This window comes from Drosophila subpulchrella, chromosome X (genome assembly GCF_014743375.2).
Source record: "Drosophila subpulchrella strain 33 F10 #4 breed RU33 chromosome X, RU_Dsub_v1.1 Primary Assembly, whole genome shotgun sequence".
Lineage (NCBI taxonomy): Eukaryota > Metazoa > Arthropoda > Insecta > Diptera > Drosophilidae > Drosophila > Drosophila subpulchrella.
The window spans coordinates 5,447,503-5,467,977 of record NC_050613.1 but is presented as its reverse complement, the minus strand read 5'-3'; the positions used below and the strand labels follow the sequence as shown (position 1 = coordinate 5,467,977).

Below are 20,475 nucleotides of genomic sequence, written 5' to 3'. Positions count from 1 at the left end.
GCTAGCAAGGAACTATTAATTTTAATCTTTTGGTTCTTCAAATAACTAAAATTTAATGGGACAAAGTCGATTTAAATAGCCAAGTAATTGCCAAGAAAATGCAAATAGAAACCCGTTTTCGTTAATTCAAATAACCAGCAAATTGGTCAACGATAGATAAATTGTTTAAATCATATACGTATCGGCCTGATGACTGGATAATTAATTATCATGTTATTGAGATGATTTATTGCAGCAAATTCTGTTACTTTGCCAAAACATTTCGCCACAAATAAAGGCCTTAACTTGCAGTCAACGAGTCCGTCTCCGTTTCCCGGGCAAGATATCTGCCATTCGTTAAATATTTGGCCATCGATGGCACACACATAATCGATAAATAAATAATTTATAATATGGCTTAAATAATGACGTTCACTGAATATTGTATTTATGTTCATTTCGTCTGTCTGTGGCTCCGGGTATTTTCCTTACGATATTTCAACGCCTTACACGCCTTGGCTGGAATTTTCTGTAAAATCAGATTGTGGAAGGGCTGCGGCAGCTGGGTGTATGGATGGCCACCCGTCGTGTGCGATAAATTGTTACGAAAAATGAATTTAAATGAAAGCGACAAAGGCATCAAATCAATGGCTAAAAAGACAGGGAAAGCGCCTCGGGCCACCGACAGAATTTTCCGCTTTCCATTTGCCATTTTCCGAGGGGGCTGGGGACGCCAGTCAATCAATTTGAGTGTTGTCCCGAGCAGCGGCAACAAGTGGAAATGTATTGGCGCGTTAAAAGCGGATGTCAATGCGTGTCGAAGATGCCGTGGCGAGTCCTTCGGTCCGTCAATCCGTCAGCCAGCCATTGAGTCAGTCAGCCAGGAGATGGCGAAATACTCGTTACCTCCCGGGAAAAGGTGGCAGGTCGCAGGTCGCAGGTCGCAGGACGAGGAGATTGGTTGCGAGTCAAAGGCGACGGCAGCACTTCCGCTCGCGTACAATTTACTTTTGGCCGGTAATAAATTGAAAATTTGCCTTGGACCGGCACGCTGGCTTTGATCTCGCTTTTTCGGCACTGCGGAAATTGGTTTGCGGCATTGCGTATACGGCACCGATATTACGCATACGCCAGCGACTGCATTCTACACTGTTGCCTCGCGATGGCAATTTTATCACCACTCCGCAGCTCGACGAAATGTGATTAAGCCGCGTTTTGAAGGACCTCACCTGAGTGGCATCACCGTTTGCTCGGGAAATATATCCAGGAAGTTGGTATCGCAATCGTTCGGTTTGCTCAGCTTGAAGTCCAGAAACTTGAGGAATATCTGTTGAAAGGACGGAAGAGCAGTTTAGGACTGAAATTCAAAGCGATGGGGTTGATAGAAACTTTATCTAGTCTCAATAAATTTGTGTATCTTTTAGAATCTTAAGATAAAAATCGAATCAGTCTTTAAAATACTGGAGATAACTTAGGAATATCTATATAAAGGACAAAAGAGCAATTTAAGAATAAAACTAAAAGCGTTTGTGTTGATAAAATCTTCGTATAACTTGTCTTAATTGATTTGTGTATCCTTAAGAATTTTGGGACTATGATCGAAACGATCTTAAATATACTGGAGGTAATTGGGAACTTATGACTTTGCTTAAAAAAGAGAAAAAGAGCTTAAATTAAAACTAAAAACAAGGAAGAACGCTATAGTCGAGTACCTCGACTATCAGATACCCGTTACTCAGCTAAAGGGACCAAAGGAAAATGGAGATATGCAAGCAGCAAATGCGCCACCTACCGGCGGTAGACAGATTTAAGCGTTGTGGGCATTAGAGTGGCCGTGGCAAAGTTTTTTTTAAATCAATCGATAGGTATTGACGAGACCAATACATTTAAGTTAAAATTTTTTATCTAGCACGAAAATTGTGGGCGCCACAGGCTTGGGCGGTTTGTGGGCGTTAGAGTGGGCGTGGCATATTCGCGTAATAAGCTTGCGCTGCGCTCAAGCCTACGGAATCTAAATCTGAAATTTCGTTTCTCTATCTTTGATATTTTCCGAGATATCCGCGTTCATATTTACGATTTTTTGAAATTTGTGGGCGGTTTGTGGGCGTTAAAGTTGGCGTGGCAAACTTTTTTTTAGGTCAGTCGGTAGGTATTGATGAGAACAATACATTTCAGTTAAAATTTTTGTTCTAGCATCAAAACTGTAGGAGCCACAGTTTTGGGCGGTTTGTGGGCGTGGCACTCTTTTGAAACAAACTTGCGCTGCGCAGGAATCTCAGGAATCTGCATGCCTAATCCCAGTATTGTACCTCTTATAGTTTCCAAGATCTCAGCGTTCATACGGACAGACGGACAGACGGACAGACGGACAGACGGACATGGCTAGATCGACTCGGCTAGTGATCCTGATCACGAATATATATACTTTATGGGGTCGGAAACGCTTCCTTCTGCCTGTTACATACTTTCCGACGAATCTAGTATACCCTTTTACTCTACGAGTAACGGGTATAATTAAACATTTTTAAAAATTAGAAATTAAGAGCTTTCTGTTCGGCTCAATTTTAGAGGTTATTAAAGCAATTCCAAAAATATGAGGGATTCTAGAGACTAGAAATTCAACAGCTTTCCCACTAAACCGACCTCCGGACCGACCATTACCTTCCAGTTCTCCTTGACCTGGATGCGCCAGATGCAGTCCAGGGCGATCTTGTTGTGGTTGACCTGCTCCCGGATCTCCGCCGGCACGTCCGTGGAGTTGATGAACCCCTCGAAGCCGCCCTTCTCGATGGTGCAGTTGAGGTCGGTGCTCGGGGCCTCCCGGTTCCTGTCCAGGTACTCGTAGACGGCACTGAACCCGGTGTACTCGATGGTCTCGTCGGAGTGGAAGTGCAGCCACAGGTAGCGCTCCTTGGAGGTGATCTCCGGCGGGAAGTCGGTGCCGCAGAACTTGCCGATCAGCGTGGAGAAGCCGTACTGACCATCCCGTATCTGAAAGGATTCGGCTCGTTAGTTGGGCTAAGCCCCTAAGTCCCCGGGCCGGCAGTTTGCCATGGCTAAACCGCTTTGGCTGGGCGCTGCATTCAAATCAGGCTTACGACTTGCAGCAGAGACAACATTCAATTAAAACTTGCCATTTTTCGGTGCAAAAAAGGCAGTGGCAATGGCAGCAAAAGTGGCAGCGGCAAAGGCCGAAGTAACAAGGAAAAGTCGTAAAGGAAACAAATCGAAAACTTTGCCAGTCCGGCCAAGACCGAGAAAAGCCGAGCAACTAAGCAAGTTTTTGTTTCGCCCCTTTTTATGCCCGGCTTCAGCATGCAACAAAGTTGCTATTTTTTATGCCCTGTCCCTTTATAAGTTGGTTATGTCGGGTTTTGTTGCACAAGGAGAAAATGACTGGATCTTTGGATTTCCAAATTAAAGTTTGAAAAACCAAAATTATGGCTATCAAAACAATATTATTTTTATTATTTCAATTATTAGTTGATTTAAATTATGTGAGTTTTGCAAATGTACATACTTCAAATAGTTGAAAATAGTTTATTAGACCCATGAGCATTTATTATATATTTGCCAGCAAATTATGTCTCTGTGCATTTGTCAGCTACCAGTACTTACTTCGAGAAAATCAAATTTGCACTCCTCCTTGGCCTCGATATTAAACGAGTTGCGAAAGTCCAGGCGAATGATTTGTCCCTTTGGCGCTGTAATTAGATGCCGGCATCCGCCGGGAAGAGAAAGGGAGAACGGGACAAGGGCAACACGTTAGACCGCAAGTATACATTTTATCATTTCATGGTAGCCATGGCACTTGACCCGACTTCCAGGTGGCCAGATCCCTCCGAGCTCCCAGGCTTACGCCAAGTAAAATGGCCCCGAGCCGAGAAACTGATTAACAACAGCTCACCTCAGCACCTCGGACTTTGAGCGGATAATGTGTTGGGCTGGTGGGACTTCGGCATGCCGAAGCTGAGATGCCCTCTACAAACTGAAATAGTGATATGGTATTTCATGAATGGTATTTCATTAAATAGGCGGATCTATTGGTTTGCTATAAGTTGTATTACCCAGTGTGAAAACTGATCTGTACTACCTTCCACGGCGAAATCTCTTTTTATTGCTATATTGCTTTAAGCTTGCTAAAAGTTTTTGAACCCAGGCTCTTCGGCTGTCCATAGACTTACACATTTTTTCCCTTAAATTACTCTCACCTTTTATGTATTACTTCATTGAATTCCAGGCGCTCAAATGGGCCCATAATTAGGTTACCTAAACATACGGCTGGCTAATAAAAATATCTGTGAAAATGTTCACATCTCAATGATCCGGCCATAACCAGGACTTTTTGTCCCAGAGTTGGTCCAACTTTCCGAGGCATGAAAAAGTGAAAAGACAGGACCCAATCTCGTATCTATGGCCAAAATGAAAGCGTCTGGGGACTCATTTAGTGGCCGCATAAAAAGGAGAAGGCATCAAGATGCTGGGCATACACTCACACTCGTTCATTCCCTCATTCATTCATTCACTCATCCATTCGTTCATTCATTCACACTCGCATTGCGGGCCATACATATTCAACCGGCGAATCCTTGGCATAAATCAATGGCGTTGGGCTGGCTGGGGCATTTGAAAATACATTTTCCCCCGGCTTTCCTCGAATGGAACCTTTGTGGCCAATGTGGCATAACAACACACACTCACACAGCAGCGATTGCCTAGGAGCTAACAGCCACACAACCCTCGCACACACACATTATATAATGGAGATGGACAAGTAATGAAAGTTGGAATCACAGACAGGCAGAGAAAGGGCGGGAGAGGTCTGCAAATGGAATAGAATTCCACATTGATTGACCTTGAAAAAATACAGAGTCCTGGCAGGAGGGACGCATATGGGGCTGTATTCTTGGCGTTATCAAATTACAAAGTCCCCAGGCAATCGAGAGTTCTCGGACTGCACTTCCAGTCCTTTCCCAACACCCAATACCCAATACCGAAATCGACGACCCCATGGTAAAAATCTAATTACTGAGCCCTGTTGTCGAATCTGGCCAATTGATGACTTTCATAGGGGAAACAAGAAATAACGCTATAGTCGATGCCATCGACCATCACATACCTGTTACTCATCTAAGTATACTGGGAGCACTCAGGGAGTACGAGGGAGTACAAGTAGCAAAGCGACTGTTCCCAAGATTGCACACTATATTTGCTTATAACGTTTCAATCAATGGCCCGAACTAAAAAATGTTTGGGATGTAGTTGAACATTGATGGTCAAAAATAAGTCTCATTTAAATTTTTGAAAATATTAGAAAGCACAAAAGGGTTTTAGCGTTTTGGGACTTAGATTGGGCGTGGCACCCTGCTGAAACAAACTTGCACTGCGCAAGAAGCTAAGGAATCTACTCGCAAAATCGCAGCTTTTTAGCATTTATAGTTTCCGATAACTCAGCGTTCAAACGGACGGACGGACAGATGGTCAAACGGTCATGCTAGATCGACTCGACTAGTGATCCTGATCAGGAATATATATACTCTATAGGGTCGGAAACGCTTCCTTCTATCTATTACATACTTTCCGACGAATCTAGTATACCCTTATACTCTACAAGTAACGGGTATTAAAACTGCATTGAGTGACAGCCTTTTGGAAGACATTGGAATTTAGTTACCAAAACTGAACAGTGGAGAATAACGAGACTAATTGGTTGGGATATAAGCCAGCTTACTACTATAGGGTCGGAAACGCTTTCTTCTACCTGTCACATACTTTCCGACGAATCTAGTATACTCTTTTATAAAAACTGCATTGACTGACAGCCTTTTGGAAATCATCGGAATTTAGTTACCAAAACTGAACAGTGGAGAATAACGAGACTAATTGGTTGGGGTACAAGTCAGCTTACTAACAGAAAATCTCCTAGAAATTCAAACTAATCAAAAAAATAACGTCCTTTGTTTGAGGTACTTAAGGATGATACGTACTTCATTCCGATGAATTCAGTTGTAATCCCACATTGCGTATTCGCCACAGTGGTCTGCACACGACTTTTATTGTAGTTATACGGCGAAGAGCATGTGAATATAAGCTCTCTTAGAAATATAAAAATAAACTCCGACTTCGACTTTGTTGTTTTCGGAATAACTTTGAACTTTCGAATCCCCGACCGCAGGACTTTTATGCCCGCAATTCCTTGTGGCATTTGTGTGCCCTGCGGGACGCCCATCTTGGCCATAAAGCGAACCTCAGCTGGCTGCCTCTGTTGGCCCGCTCAGTCCAACATTGACATGGAGGGGGGTCTGGGTCGCACACACATTGATATGCAAATAAGCCGATGCCCCCTCCAGTACTCAAACTCAAACTCATACTCGTACTCGCACTCGTTCTCGCACTCGAACTCGTAATGCTAAGCACACAAATATGGCATCGACTGGGGCAAGAAGGGCTACATATGCTGACATATCCGCAGATACAGATACACTGGGACCGCTGATGCGTGCTTATGGAAAGTCAATCATTCGCTTTCAGGTTTTATCTGTCAGCTCTTGACTTTTGCAGTGACATTATTTTGTCTTAACTGACAAATGATTTGGCCTCCAAGCGACTTCAGATAAGCATTGGAGTTGACTGCGAGTTACCCAGTTTTCTGCGGTGGCGGAGGCACTGAAGCGAGTGCAGCTCAAATATGATGACAACCCGGCCAGGCCCTCGCACACAAACCAATCCCCCAATCGAGGGATCGTATTATGGAGCCCGGGGAAATGGAAACTGGGAACTGGGAACTGGGAACTGAGGACTGGCAATGGAGTTCGGGGAGCCAACGCGCTAACGCTTTTAAATGGGCCACACAAAACGGCCCTGCCATGTGGAATCTGTGTGGAGCATCTTACGCATCAGCGCCATCTAATGCCTCCGGTTCACTGGTTCACTCCGCCCCATCTCCTGTCCCACTACCCCACTCACCCGAATGACTGACTGACTTACTGACTGACATCTGGTAATGTCAACAGCAGTGGCTGCCAAGACTTGGCCAAAGACTTTGCAATTATTTGCAGTAGCTCGCTCGTCGCCAAGTGCTTGCCATATAAACTTTTACGAGGCCTGCACTCCACTCGAATTACAGACAGAGCAAAAAGGTGTCGATCTGATCTGGGACCACCTACAGCGTTATACATTATTTAGCGAAACATTTTTGAAGGAGACATAGAGCCTCTACCTATATTTAATAATTGTTTTTTTCCATTAGTCTCTAATCTTTCTTTATAAGGCAAAGACCTCTGCTCTTGTTTCTCTCGGTGCATACTAACTCCCACACTCGCGAACAGGAAGCCGGCTGCCAATTGGCTTCCATCAAAGTTCGTATTTGTCTTCGTAACTGCGGAACACAGATACAGATACAGATAATGCCACCGATACTGCTGGATTCTGCCAGTCTGATTGTTAATTGCTCGGCCGTAGATAATCCACGGGAATGAGTTTCGGTGAGTGCCATGAATACAATCTGGTATCAGGTATGCCTGGCTTCCTTTCTGATACCTGGTTAATGATTTTGCCACACATTCTCTTAAGACGCCTTTGAATAATACATTACATGGATTTGTCAAGCTCTATATACACACAAAAAAACTGTTGGGTCAAATTGACCAAAGAAATAGGTACTTAAGTTGACCAATGAAATAGTTACTCTCACAACAACAAACTACACTCAACTTACTAATATTAAATAGTAACCAAAGCCACAACAACAACACACATCACTATTTTGAATAGTTGGTAACCATTTTTATAGTTACGTAACTATTCGTGTTAGTACATTTTAGCCATTACTTATTTTTGTGTGTGTATTATTTATACATTTTCACCTAACTGCCATGAATTTTCAAGATTTACAATCTCCAAACGAAAACCTAAATGCCCTATATGTTTGCGGGTCAATCAAAGTGTTTATTCAGTTAAATTGCTTTGAACTTTGAGGTCAGACAAAGAGGGGAATGGCATGAATAAAATCAATTGACTGAATTTTTTCCTGAAATGAATATGTATTATTCAGAATTTCCTTGATTTACCCCAAATGTATAAAGGTAGTAACTCCCCAAGGACTCACCTGTTATCACCCGGGTGCAGTTGATGTTCTTCGGATACAGGTTCGGATACTCGGGGCTGTACAGCTCGTTCTTGGTGGGATCCCCCTCGACGAACAGCCGGCAGCGGTCCACCTGATCCTCCTCCGCCTGCCGCTCGCTGCGTCCCGCTCTCGGCGGCCGGGAAATGGTCAGCGGGTGCTGCCCCGCCCCCCAGTCGACCTCCCCCTCGGCCACATCCGGCTCCCGAAAGGGGCTGGAAATCTTGGGGGTCGGCCGGGGCGTGTCAGGGGTCGAATTCGATGGCGTCGAGCGATTTGCGATTAGCTCACTGGCGGAAGAAGCTGCAAGGAAATGAAAGGGAAATGGAAATCACCTGAGTGTGCAGTTCGAGTGGCCCTCTATACAGATATTTCTATGCGCTGGCACATCCATTTTCGGATGGCAGCATTACATTTTAGTATGAGAATAATAATCATGAGCATTAAAATTTATGCAACGGGTGGCTTGTTATTTTTTAATAATGCGCATAACTTTTCGCGGAACTGAAACTAAAAGCCAGGAAAGGCCCAACATGGGAGCACAGGTAAAGCATATATTTGTAAAGGTAAATATATATGGAAGCACGTTGTACTTAAAATTTCGTGCATGTGTGCTTGTATTCAGACATGTAGACGCTTTCCCATTTTCACTTCCGTGAGTCGTTTTTAATTTGGTTTTATTACGTACATTTTATTTGGACAAATTTATTGTGTTGTACAACAAGCTGCATAAAAAAAAAGGGCATACCGAATTTGACAAAATTTCTCGAAAGCTAATTTCAGACCATAAAAAATAAAATAAATAAATAAATAAACTTAAATTTATAATTTCACAAACCTTTAATTAATTTAAAAATATTTCTTAAAATTAACAGAAAAGGAAAAACACTTTGGCTATAATCTTGATTAACTTGTTGGTCTTCAAAAACAGAGTTCTGAAATTTTGATAAAATCTCCAATGTGAGAAAAACTGAGAACGCGAGCGCTTTTTACCTCTGAAAGTCCTCACTTTCAGAAAGTATGCATTGCAAATTTTTTTATCAAAGCTTTAACCAGCTTTCGCTCCCCGCTGCCATTTTTGCTATTTTTTCTGTTTCAGCGACTGTGACTGTAACTGCAGCTGGAACAGTAACTGTAACTGCGACTGTGACGGCAACAGTAACTGAAACTGCACCTAAACAACAATCGTTAAGCCCATGCAAAGTAGCCCAGAGCAACGCACCAACACATCGCGGTGCGCCGCTGTGTGGGTGAGTATCTGTGAGAGTGTACAGGGCATTCGCACAGCCAACAAAAACATAGTCATTCGTAGCCCACGAACCTCAGATGCCCTTGAAGTTCTAACTTTGTTAATAGGAAACTATTCAATCGACCATATTGCTTTGAAATAAATATACCTATTATGGACTTTATAAATAGTAGTAATTAAAGAAATCATTTATATATCAGACAATATGGCTACAGTACGATTTCTATAGTTCTATGTTACCTGCTTGACTACATATATCTTGCCAGCGTAGCTGTCCTAATTAAATACAATTAGCTAAACTTTGATTTCTGTAAATAGCCAGTCAAATAGCCAGTAGTGGGCCAAAAACCACAACTGATTGGGTTACAGGGTAAACTATACCAAACAGACACCAAATTCATTAGGGCAAATCAGTTTAGTACATATTAATCGTATTCACTTAGTTGGAATTGATTTCAATTAATGAAGACCAATTTAGGAAGGCTCAAATGTTATTTGAGTAAGTGAATAGGTTGATAGTATGTAGTAACTGTTTGTTTTGTTTAAAAATATACATATATTTCAATCATAGTTTACTTAAATGTCTAGAAACACAACTTGTTTTGGTAATCTTCGCCAGTTGGTTGAATAAACTCAGAACCGAAAGGATTCCCAAGTCCGCAGCATATTTAGCATATTTCTTCAGCTATTCGAGTCGAGTTTATGGGTCATAGGGTATTTGGTACAGTTGTAACAGCAACACAAACACAGCCTGGGCACACACAGTCACACTGCACACACACACGCACACTGGGGCACGGAGACATGGGCACATGTGAAGTGTTTGCCTCACATTACATGGCTGCTAGTGCCTAATGATGTAGCAACAAATTTAATAAACATATTAAGTGTTGATGTTTTTGTAATCGCACAGGGCAACGCCAGATGTTACTCCACTTCTGCCCGCCCCCCCCCCGTAACCCCTCTGTTTGCTCTGCCTTGCTTTTTTACCACACACACACACTCACACAGTGGCATACACAAATGTAGTTCAGCACACGTATAGGCTACTATGTCCTCCATTCTGCCGTTAGTCAAAAGCTGCTTATTTCCGTTCTGGTTCTGTCCCTGTCTCTGTTTCTGGCGCTGTTTCCGTTTCTGTTTCAGTTTCTGCTCGGTCTTGGTCTGGGTTCTGGGTTGTGGGTCCTGTTCCTGGGCTCCTTTCATTTCCCCGCACTCGAGCAACTATTTGTCACATCAATTAAACGAAATGAACATTAAAATTAATTTAAATGCGAATATTAAATGGATTGCCGTCTAATGAAGCGTTTAAACTACACCGGCTCTAATTAAAATTGCCATAATTTATGGTTTAGTTTCGAAATTTAAGCTTTGCCATTTCCAGAGATTTGCTAAATTGCCATAATTGATTAAATGCAAACTTCGAATGCTTTGGCTCTGCAGTGCAATCGAGTTTTATGGGCGTAGTTCCGCTTGCCTTGTGTCGATTTCAGTTTTGGCCGCAAGTTGAACTTACCAACCATAAACTTTTCTGCCAAGCCCCTTGCCAATCACGCCCCTTTTTGCCATCTACTTTGGATGCACAGAGAGAAAAGTAGGGCCAAGTAGTGTTACCCATTTAGCATAATCTAAAAAATTTAGGGTACAGCCTGACATTTTGTCTGGCTATAGGCAATGGATAGTAAATTCCTTAAAGCTTTGCTGAATGGAGTTACATACAAACATTTCAGAGTTTTTATGAGCTATAGAAAATGGAATCTGCATTAAATAATAAATAATAAATAACAAAACAATAAATAAAATACCTTTAAGTGTGATATCTGAAATAAAACTCAATGAGTTCCATTCATTCAGTTATTCACTGGCGAAAAATGCAATCTGCATTAAAAATTACGTATAAATGTATTATATGATATACAATTCGATGAGTTCTATTCATTCAGTTATTCGCTGGATAAAAATGCAAGGTCTATCCATGCTGTTTCTCCGTCTGCATGTATCCAAAGCTAAGTCATGGATCTCAGACTTCATCGCGTTGTTCATTTATATTCATATTTGCATATGTCTGAGTCGGTGCAGCTGTCAGTGGGTCTCGTTGTGAGTGTGTGTGTATAAAGTATCTCTGCCACGCCTTCCGCCCCCAGCCCCCAGTCCCCAGCCCCACCCCCCTCGTTCCGAGTGCCCTGGGCTTCGATTCCTCGCTGCCGTCGTCCCGTATGTATTTTATTCGTCGACGCAGTTATTTGCTTTAATACACTCAATAGACTTAACACATTTTCCACGCCCCCACCGCCCCCTCCGCCAACCACTCAACCGCGCCCACTTTCCATCCGCTCGCTGTGTGTTTTGTAGTTTTCTGCAATAAATTTTGCATTTTGCTGGCTCTGCCAGAGACACCCAGCCAGCGGAGGAGCTAAAATAAAATAAAAAATAAATAATATTTCATTGCGAAGGCGACTTGTGAATGAGCAGAAACAGTGCCTGACAGGGTCTTGAATATTTCCAAAAAAACACTTAGTAAGGGTTTAAAAATCAACACATAAAAGGGATCAAGTCTTAAAATGATTTCATTCACTTTTGATTTGGGTTTAAAATTCACAGATTTAATATGCCGTGCAACTGTTTTGGAGAATGGTCTGTTTTCAATTATTAATTCTATAAATTCATTTCGTTTGCATAACTTACAATGAAGGTATGGTTTGTATGTAAAAATCATGAAATTTGATTTGGTTTTGATCAATTAATCAGGTGTACAGCTGTTTCATAGGGTGATTTATTTTGAAATTATATAACTTAATAGAATAAATGATTGTAACTATGAAAAAAACACTTAAATGTCTTAATTAAACAAAATTACATTTTATTTAAATTGTCATAAAAAACGCTCTTCACATTCCATTGCCACAGTAATTAATTCCGGGTTCGTTAATTATTTATTGCTGCTTCATTATTCAGCGCCACTGTGCAGCTGTTCTGTTCTGTGACTTTAATTGCAACTGTGACTGCGATTGTGACTCGGTCTGTGACTGTGCATATTTATAGTTCTGTATTGTCTGGCAGCCAACCCAGAAATGACTAAAACTGCCTTTTGAGCGCCAGTTGAATGGGATGTGGGTGGGTTCCTGGGTTCCTGTGAAAAGCGGGGGATTTCTTCGCCTGGCATAAGGAACTGCAGCTGCAGTCGGGCAAAGAGTAACTAAGTATATAATAATTTACAGTTTGCATTAAAATTTTCGTCTGCCAAATGGGCCCCGAATGGAACGCAACCTCTTGGGGGAGCTGCATTCACAAAGAACATAATTTTCTCATGGTTTACTAATTGCTGGAAGCTGCCGCTTGTTGCTCAACTGACTTTTACAATTTACAAATTCTAGTCTATTGAATAAATTAAACGCAGTCGTAACTAGGCAAATGGCTCCTCGCAAAAAAAGCACTTCTAAATCAATGCAAATACACATTAATCCCTCATTCCAAAGGAAAATTTAAAGGGCTTTGAAGTCAAGGCAAACACGAGAACGCCAATCCATAATTGAGTGGGCAAACATTTAATCATTGGTTTCCTATTCAATCGCGGGGCCCAAGGCAATGCTCATCAAATTTTTTGTGGACAGTTTGTTAAGAAATTCATTGCTAAGCCAATCACTTTATTCAAGATTTATATGCTGACAACAATTTAGAACCCTTCTTTACTTGTACAAAAATATGACCTATACTTCATATCTCAATTACAGCTATAGTATTACAATACAATAGCTTAAATTTGTTAAAGTATAATAAAGTGCAATGAATTTTAGACTTTTAATAGCTTAAAACTACAATAATTAAATTAAAAATTAAAATAATTAATACACTTTTCGTCGCTTAAGGGAAAATAAATCAAAGTGAGCTTAATTTAAAGCGTCCAATTTAAGGTAACATTAGTTGGTATTTGCCATAAACATTTTAAAGCTCCTCTTTCAACAACTTCTCCCCATTTTTCCATTTCATGGAGGGATTACAACAGATCCTTGGCAACGCCTGGCGAAAAGGGAGGGACTGTTTAAGCATCGCCCAAGCGACTTTCTGGGTGGCAAGGGGATACAGACGCCTGTATCGTGACTCTGTGCAAAATTCTGCATGCCACATTTCGCATTCCGCAAGACTTGGGCGTTAAGTGAAAAGTGGGCGAGGCCAAATGGCAATATGTAACTACTTGCGTCATAATTCGCAATTAACATGGGAAATGTGGCACTAAGTAGCGGGGGCTAGACGAAGGGAGTGAGCACTTAAAAAAACGCACCAATTTCTAGTGTTTGTGTATGATTTATTCGAATTAGCATAATTGCTTAAATCATACGAAAAGAGTTTTAAAAATCTATTTTAATATTGTAATCATTAAAAAATTCTTACAAAATTGTTATTTTAAAAATAAACTTATTGAAATAAATTCGAGGCAGAATAATAGAAACTACAAAATGTAACCATTTTTAGGATTATGATATTGATATGATATGATATTTCATTATTTTGATTAAAATAGTTTAAGTGATATGTACATTTTTCTAAAAATACGAATAAATAGCTCTGTGATTAGTAGGTGCTGATAACTTGTTTCTAACCGTGCACAACTACAAAGCGTTTGGTGATTATTCCAATTTGTAAACGTTGAATGAAAATCGAGGGAATAAATGCTAAGTGTGATTAATGGACTATTTGTCTGCCTGCAACTGGCAAAAAGGATCTCTCGGAAGGTGTGCGGCTGTCAAATCCACATGGACCATTCGGAATCCCCGGCGATGATTATTTATAGAAACTTTTTGCACGTTCGCCATTAATTGTCAGCCGTAAGCGGAAAACATCAACAGCAATATTGGAGGAAAAACCACTCGTCGGACGATGAAGATGGAGTGGATATGGTAACAATAACTAAGACACGCGATGGGTTTTATTATTTGTTTTTGTTGGTGTATATTTTTTTTTTTTTGGCATGATTCCCGTCGTTGCCGCTCGTGTTGCAGAATTTCAATTTTCGTCTGGCGCAGCACATAAATAAAATCAGTTTTATTATTTTCCCCGGCGCAAACATCGGGCAGAGATGGCACGATAGAGCTGCCAAGAGGGCGACACATATACTGGAAAGCTCTGTGAGGGGGGATCGGTTGGAGAGGGCGTTACAGCCCCTGACGAAGAAGCCACAATGCAACCTGAAGTTGCAATTAGCAATAAAACATGGCAGCTCGGCAGCAAAAGATGCACATATCGTGTTCGCTCTTGAAATGTATGGTACGTAATACCCATCCAAAAGCCCCTGCCACTACCCACCTACCAACCCTTCCCGCCCAGTAAGCTAAGCTCATTACCCCTTGAAAACCCCAAATTGGCAGAAATCACCCGCAGGGAAGTTCAGTTAATAAAACCAGATATTTCTAATTGGTATATGGTAGTTGGTAGATGGAAAACACAGGGTGCTGGAATATATGCTTGAAACCGTAATCATCAATTATGCATTTATTCGGGGAAGTGAGGCCCGGCTTTACATACCCCCCCAACCAACGCCTGTCATTCCGGCTTCATAATGCATTTTCGGGTGCTGGAGCCATAAATTGACGGCAGACAATGGTGTATTCTCCAAAACCAAGACCGAGATAATAATCTGCCAGGAAAAATGAAAGAAGGATTGTATTCTGGTCTTTGGGTTTGTTCGGGCATTTCTAATGTTTTGCATTCAAATTATTAGATCGCATCCAAGGCATTATGGTTCCTGCTTTTCTCTAACTGTTTTCATATTTAAATCAATGGTATTATATGTTATTAAAGTAATTGTTTTTTAATGATTACGCTAATTTGATAGAAACCATAATAAATATATTTTGTTCAGTATAAAAGTGTTTTACAAATGTTGTACATTACCCAATATACAATATATACATAAGTGTGAATCACGTTAACTTTTTTATCACTTTTTTTATTGGCAAACATTTATTCGTTTACAATATTTTCAGTGACCATTTTATTTTAATTTTCTGTCAATTTTTTACCCATATTTGCCCTTCTCTGTTTGCCATTAAATTCTTTTCGCGGGCCTTTAACGTGATTTTGTGCAATGGCGATTACCGCTGAAACTTGCCTGGCATTCGCTTGTCACGGCAATTGGACACGTCAAATTTGGCAAATGCAAACAAAATATTTGCTGCGCTGGCCGGCATAATCCTGCGGGAGTCGGCAGGAACCGGAAGCCGGAGACAATAAGTATGTCGGGCGCAACTAACTCAGGCAGCGACATGTCGCAGATTAATTTGCAACATCCACGGCAACTTGCAACTCGCTTCCGCCGAGGGAGGGATTTCGAAATGGTTAAATTGAAATGAAATGCCCGACAATTGGATTGCGACGGGCAAATTGAGAGCAAGGCTCCTGCCCCCTGCCACCAGCTACCTGCTCATCCCCCACTTTCCACTTTCCACTTCCGGCATCTCCGATCCATAGTATGTACGTACTCTTCCCCGAAACTGGCGGATCTTTGGCAACGTAAAAGCCCGAGCCTTGACGTCGTTTTAATTCTGAGTGAGGGCGCAGAGATTTAAAATTAAATCAGCGTGCGGCTATGTCGGATGATAAGAGGGGATGATATTTTAAGGCGTACCACCGCACCACCCACCGCCCCCATTACACCGCCCCCATTACAACACCCCCTCGACCTCGACCCCCCGCTACAGTGCGTGCTTAGTGGGTGGAATGAAAACGCGAAATGAAAATCTGCAGGCAAACTGTCAATTTGCAGCGAAAATTTGATTAGGGTTGACTGCATTTTCACTCAGATCTGGTCTAGAAAAAAACGAGGTGGTGGTTGGGGGCACCTGACAGCGGGAAACTGAGAATGCGAATGAGGAGAATGAGGAGCAAAACAATTCGTGGAAAATGCTAAAACTGTAATAAAATGAAGTTATACTTAGGTGAATATTTCCATGGAAACTGAAAAGGTGTTTAATATGAAAAGGGAATATTTACGGGTCTTTAAAGCGTCATACAATTTAAAAACCAAATCAGAAAGTATTTATTTAGATGGCTTCTTCAAAATTATTTACCCATTCATTTTCTATATATATATACTTAAACCAAGCCTTTGTCCTCAAAAAATCCAAAGGATTAATCTAAACTGATTAAAAAACCTTTAGACGCCAGGATTACCGAGAAAAAGAAATCTTTATAAAGGGAAAAACTGGAAAAGGTAAGTGCAAAGAGAAAGTCACCGAAGAGAAAGTTAGACAAAAGCACAACAAATTAAGGTGAGACAATCAAAATGATCTAAAACAGAATGTGAATGCGGTTCTTGAGAACTTGTTTAAAAGAGATGGATTACTTGAAATATATTTACATTATTCGTTAGGATGAGATATATATTATTAAAGTTCAGCCGAAGGCCTTAGCTGCTATGGCTCTTAGTCCCATCGTTACCTCTTAGTTTAACACTAATTGTTGGCATTAGATAAGTAAAATAAATATTATTAGGGTGCTGTAGCTATTTTTCTTTGAATGTACTTTTTTAATTAAATACGCATAACTTATAAGTTTCCCAAAATGCTTGGTAAATTTGTGAAAATTGTTTTTTCCGCAGAAACTTTCTGCAAAGTAAGCAAACATTTTCCTTCCGGTTGCAAAAATATTTGCTGAATATAATTTGGTGTAGTGTGTTTGCCAAACCGCAGAGCCAGGCAAACACAAGCTAATGCCCATTGGAAGGGAAGTAGAAGGCCACCGAGCAGAGCTCACATCCTGGCTGAATGGAAGACAGCCAGGTGGATATCGTGGGTTAAGTGGGCGGCGGACACAGAAAGGGGCGTGGCTGGCGGACAGGGGGCCCGAGCATTGTTACCAACTTAGATTAAAAGTGATAGCCAGACAAACGCTCCCGGCAGCGGCATCAATTGAGAAAGCAATCGCTGCTTGGAAAAAAACTGATGCTACAAAAAAAAAAAAAAAGAAAAGAAAAGAAAAAACCCAACAGGAATCGGGAATGTTAGGGAAATGGAAATGGTACACAGAAGACAAAACAAAAACAAATTTATAATTGAAATCAGTGTCAAGACAGCCGGAGCAGAGCAGCAGGAACAGGAACAGGAACAGGAGCAGCCAGGACAATTCAGGATGGCACTTAGCTCGAATGGCCAAAACAAGCAGAAGGCACTGCAAAGCGGCGGACAAGGCGACAAAGCCAAGTGCAAGATGCAGAAATTAAAGGCAATGGGAGAAAAATCCCTGCGTAAGAAGCGCACACAAATTAGCTAATGTTGAATAAAGCCAAAGTCAAACCCAATTGCATTCCCTCAACTTCTCCAAGTTTTGCGGCCGGGGGAAACGGGCGAGAGCAAGGGAGATGGCCAGCTAGCCCGGTCTCATTTCCTCCGCCGGGGAACGGGATCCCCAGGCGTCCACAATTGGGTCAACTAACATTTGGAGCAAATGGCCAAGTGCGACGGGCCGTGACAGGAGCATGAAAAGTGCTTCAAACAAACATTGGCCAGATCTCTTTAAATTTGGTCAAGAAAGTGGACGGACGAGTGTTAGATGTGCAAAGACTTCAAAATGGGTCTTTAGCAGGAGTCGGGGGGATCTTAGAAGTGCGAGATCCACACAGACTGAAAAATGTTTGCGAAAATAACCAGCAATACAAAAGTGGATTGGTAAAACTGAATATATTCATATTAATTTCAAAAGTTATTATTTCAAACTTCAATTTAATTCAGAAAATGTACTTTTTAATCAAAATCCATTTAAATTGCTTGATTTATTAATACTATAGTATAATCAAGGCGAATTTTTGGCTAAAAGCAAAATCCCATTATCCGCACTAAGTGATCAAAATCAGTTTTTTTGGCTGCCATAATGGTGGGAATCAGGAATGTGATACCTCGTTGAGCTCTTTGTTTAATTTTCAATCCATTGACATACATATATATATTTGGCTAATGAGAAAATCCCATTTTCCGCACAATATAATCAGTATTTTGGCTGCCATAATTCAAAAAGTTATAGAAATCAGGAATTTGATACCTCTTTGAGCTCTTTGTTTAGTTTTCAATCCATTGACATATGTATATATATTTGGCTAATGAGAAAATCCCATTTTCCGCACTATGTAATCAGTATTTTGGCTGCCATAATTCAAAAAATGGTAGAAATCAGGAATTTGATACCTCTTTGAGCTCTTTGTTTAATTTTCGATCCATTGACATATATATATATATTTGGATAAAGAGAAAATCCCATTTTCCGCACTATGTAATCAGTATTTTGTCTGCCATAATTCAAAAAATGGTAGGAATCAGGAATGTGATACGTCGTTGAGCCCTTTGTTTTGTTTTCAATCCATTGACATATGTATATATATTTGGCTAATGAGAAAATCCCATTTTCCGCACTATGTAATCAGTACTTTGGCTGCCAAAATTCAAAAAATGGTAGGAATCAGGAATGTGATACCTTGTCGAGCTCGTTGTTTATTTTCCAATTTATTGACATTCAAACCTAGAAAATCGGTCAGAATTTACATTTTCTTTGATGTAAAGTGATAGGGATCGTTAGCATGGGAAGCAGGCTGTCAAAAGAGTCGGTATGTTAGCTGTACGCCTGTATTTGGCCAAACTACAAAAAATAGCGCACACTCAAAATAAAGTTTGAAGTCTTAAAGCACACTACAATAACATTTAAAATGAATTCGTCTAAGAACAGCAATTTATGAAAATGAGAACTACAAATATTTAACTTGAATCTAGATTCTATGGACTTTATTCATTGTTATCAGTGAATTGCGTGTTAATTGCAATAGTATTACAATATATTTCGGTATGAATAACAACGGGAAAAACAAGGAAGAACGCTATAGTCGAGTACCTCGACTATCAGATACCCGTTACTCAGCTAAAGGGACCAAAGGGAGATGGAGAAATGCAAGCAGCAAGCAGCGAGATTGTAATGCGCCACCTACCCGCGATCTCAATATATGGTTATGTGGCCGGCAGACAGACTTGAGCGTTATTTGTCAATCGATAGATACTCCCGTGACTAATACATTTCAGTTAAAAAAAATTTTTTTTTTCTAGCATGGGCGGTTTGTGGTAGTGTGTGTCTAGTATACCCTTTTACTCTACGAGTAACGGGTATTAATACTTAAAATCATGTTTTTTGGCATAAATTTAGAAATACCATAATATAGTAAAAGGAAATCAGCAATTCAAATATTCATTTTATAAATCATTTAATGGCACTTATGAACTCGCTAATTGTGCATTCAAACGGAAACCGAAATAAGTGTTAAATTTAGCTAAAGCACTTAAATGTAATTGGCGAAATGCAACAGATATGTATGTTCCTTTCGAAATATAAGCCCAAATATTAAATAGAGGACTATGCAAAGGATTTACACATATTGCCGTCACAGCCATGTATTGGTATTAAGGTCAGTTACTGTTAGAGCCAGAGAAGCACAATGTAAATTAACTACAATAATTTCAAAGAAATTGCAAATAAACGTATTCATTTTCAAAGCATCAAGTTCGGAGTGTTGTTTTGAATTTCAGACACTTATTTAACTTAAATTAATTGAGAAAACTCATGAAATACTCCGAGACGGTGCGGTAGCATTCTTCTCATTGTCAGAAAAGCATTCTTATCTGCTGGGCCATACATCTTCAGCTGATTTAGGGAATGACATAAGCCAGCTTCCAGTTATTCGATAGGAACTCGCAAATTGATTGTCTTCTGTGCCGGGGAAAAGGTGAGACAATTATTTACAAATCCAGCTACCATTTGTCCCACTCAGTCAATTTCAATCCCCCTGACCGCCGCCCCTTTCCAAGATGGTAACTCAAAACTGGCAACTGGCTATTTGTTAGCATTTTGCAGTCATTACGCAATCCCCAGTAGCTGCCCCAGCGGGCGGCCAATGGCCCTTAATTAATGGCCACTTTTGGGAACAGTTGGCAGTTTCTAATTTCAAATAAATAAACGCAATCCCCACTGGCAGCAGGAGCCATACCCATATACCCATACCCATTTCCCTACCCATATATACCAGATACCAATACCGAAACTTTGCAGCCACATGGACACCTAGAAAATGCTGCCACTCGATTTACCAAAATCA

The 20,475-nt window shown here is 40.8% G+C and overlaps 1 protein-coding gene across 5 annotated transcripts in view; it reads right to left on the bottom strand.

Annotated features, from left to right (window-relative positions):
• Nucleotides 1-20,475, bottom strand: part of LOC119556215 — a 94,501-nt gene that overhangs the window by 30,106 nt on the left and 43,920 nt on the right. For all 5 annotated transcript variants that reach the window (XR_005219965.1, XM_037868196.1, XM_037868195.1 and 2 more), the window contains exons 4-7: nucleotides 8,087-8,407; nucleotides 3,598-3,683; nucleotides 2,641-2,970; nucleotides 1,209-1,306 (exon numbers count right to left, since the gene is read on the bottom strand). Coding sequence is in view for 4 of the 5 variants with exons in the window: in XM_037868196.1 (XP_037724124.1) it covers nucleotides 1,209-1,306; nucleotides 2,641-2,970; nucleotides 3,598-3,683; nucleotides 8,087-8,407 (835 nt within the window). In the remaining variant the exon portion in view is untranslated. The remainder of the gene's footprint in view (nucleotides 1-1,208; nucleotides 1,307-2,640; nucleotides 2,971-3,597; nucleotides 3,684-8,086; nucleotides 8,408-20,475) is intronic.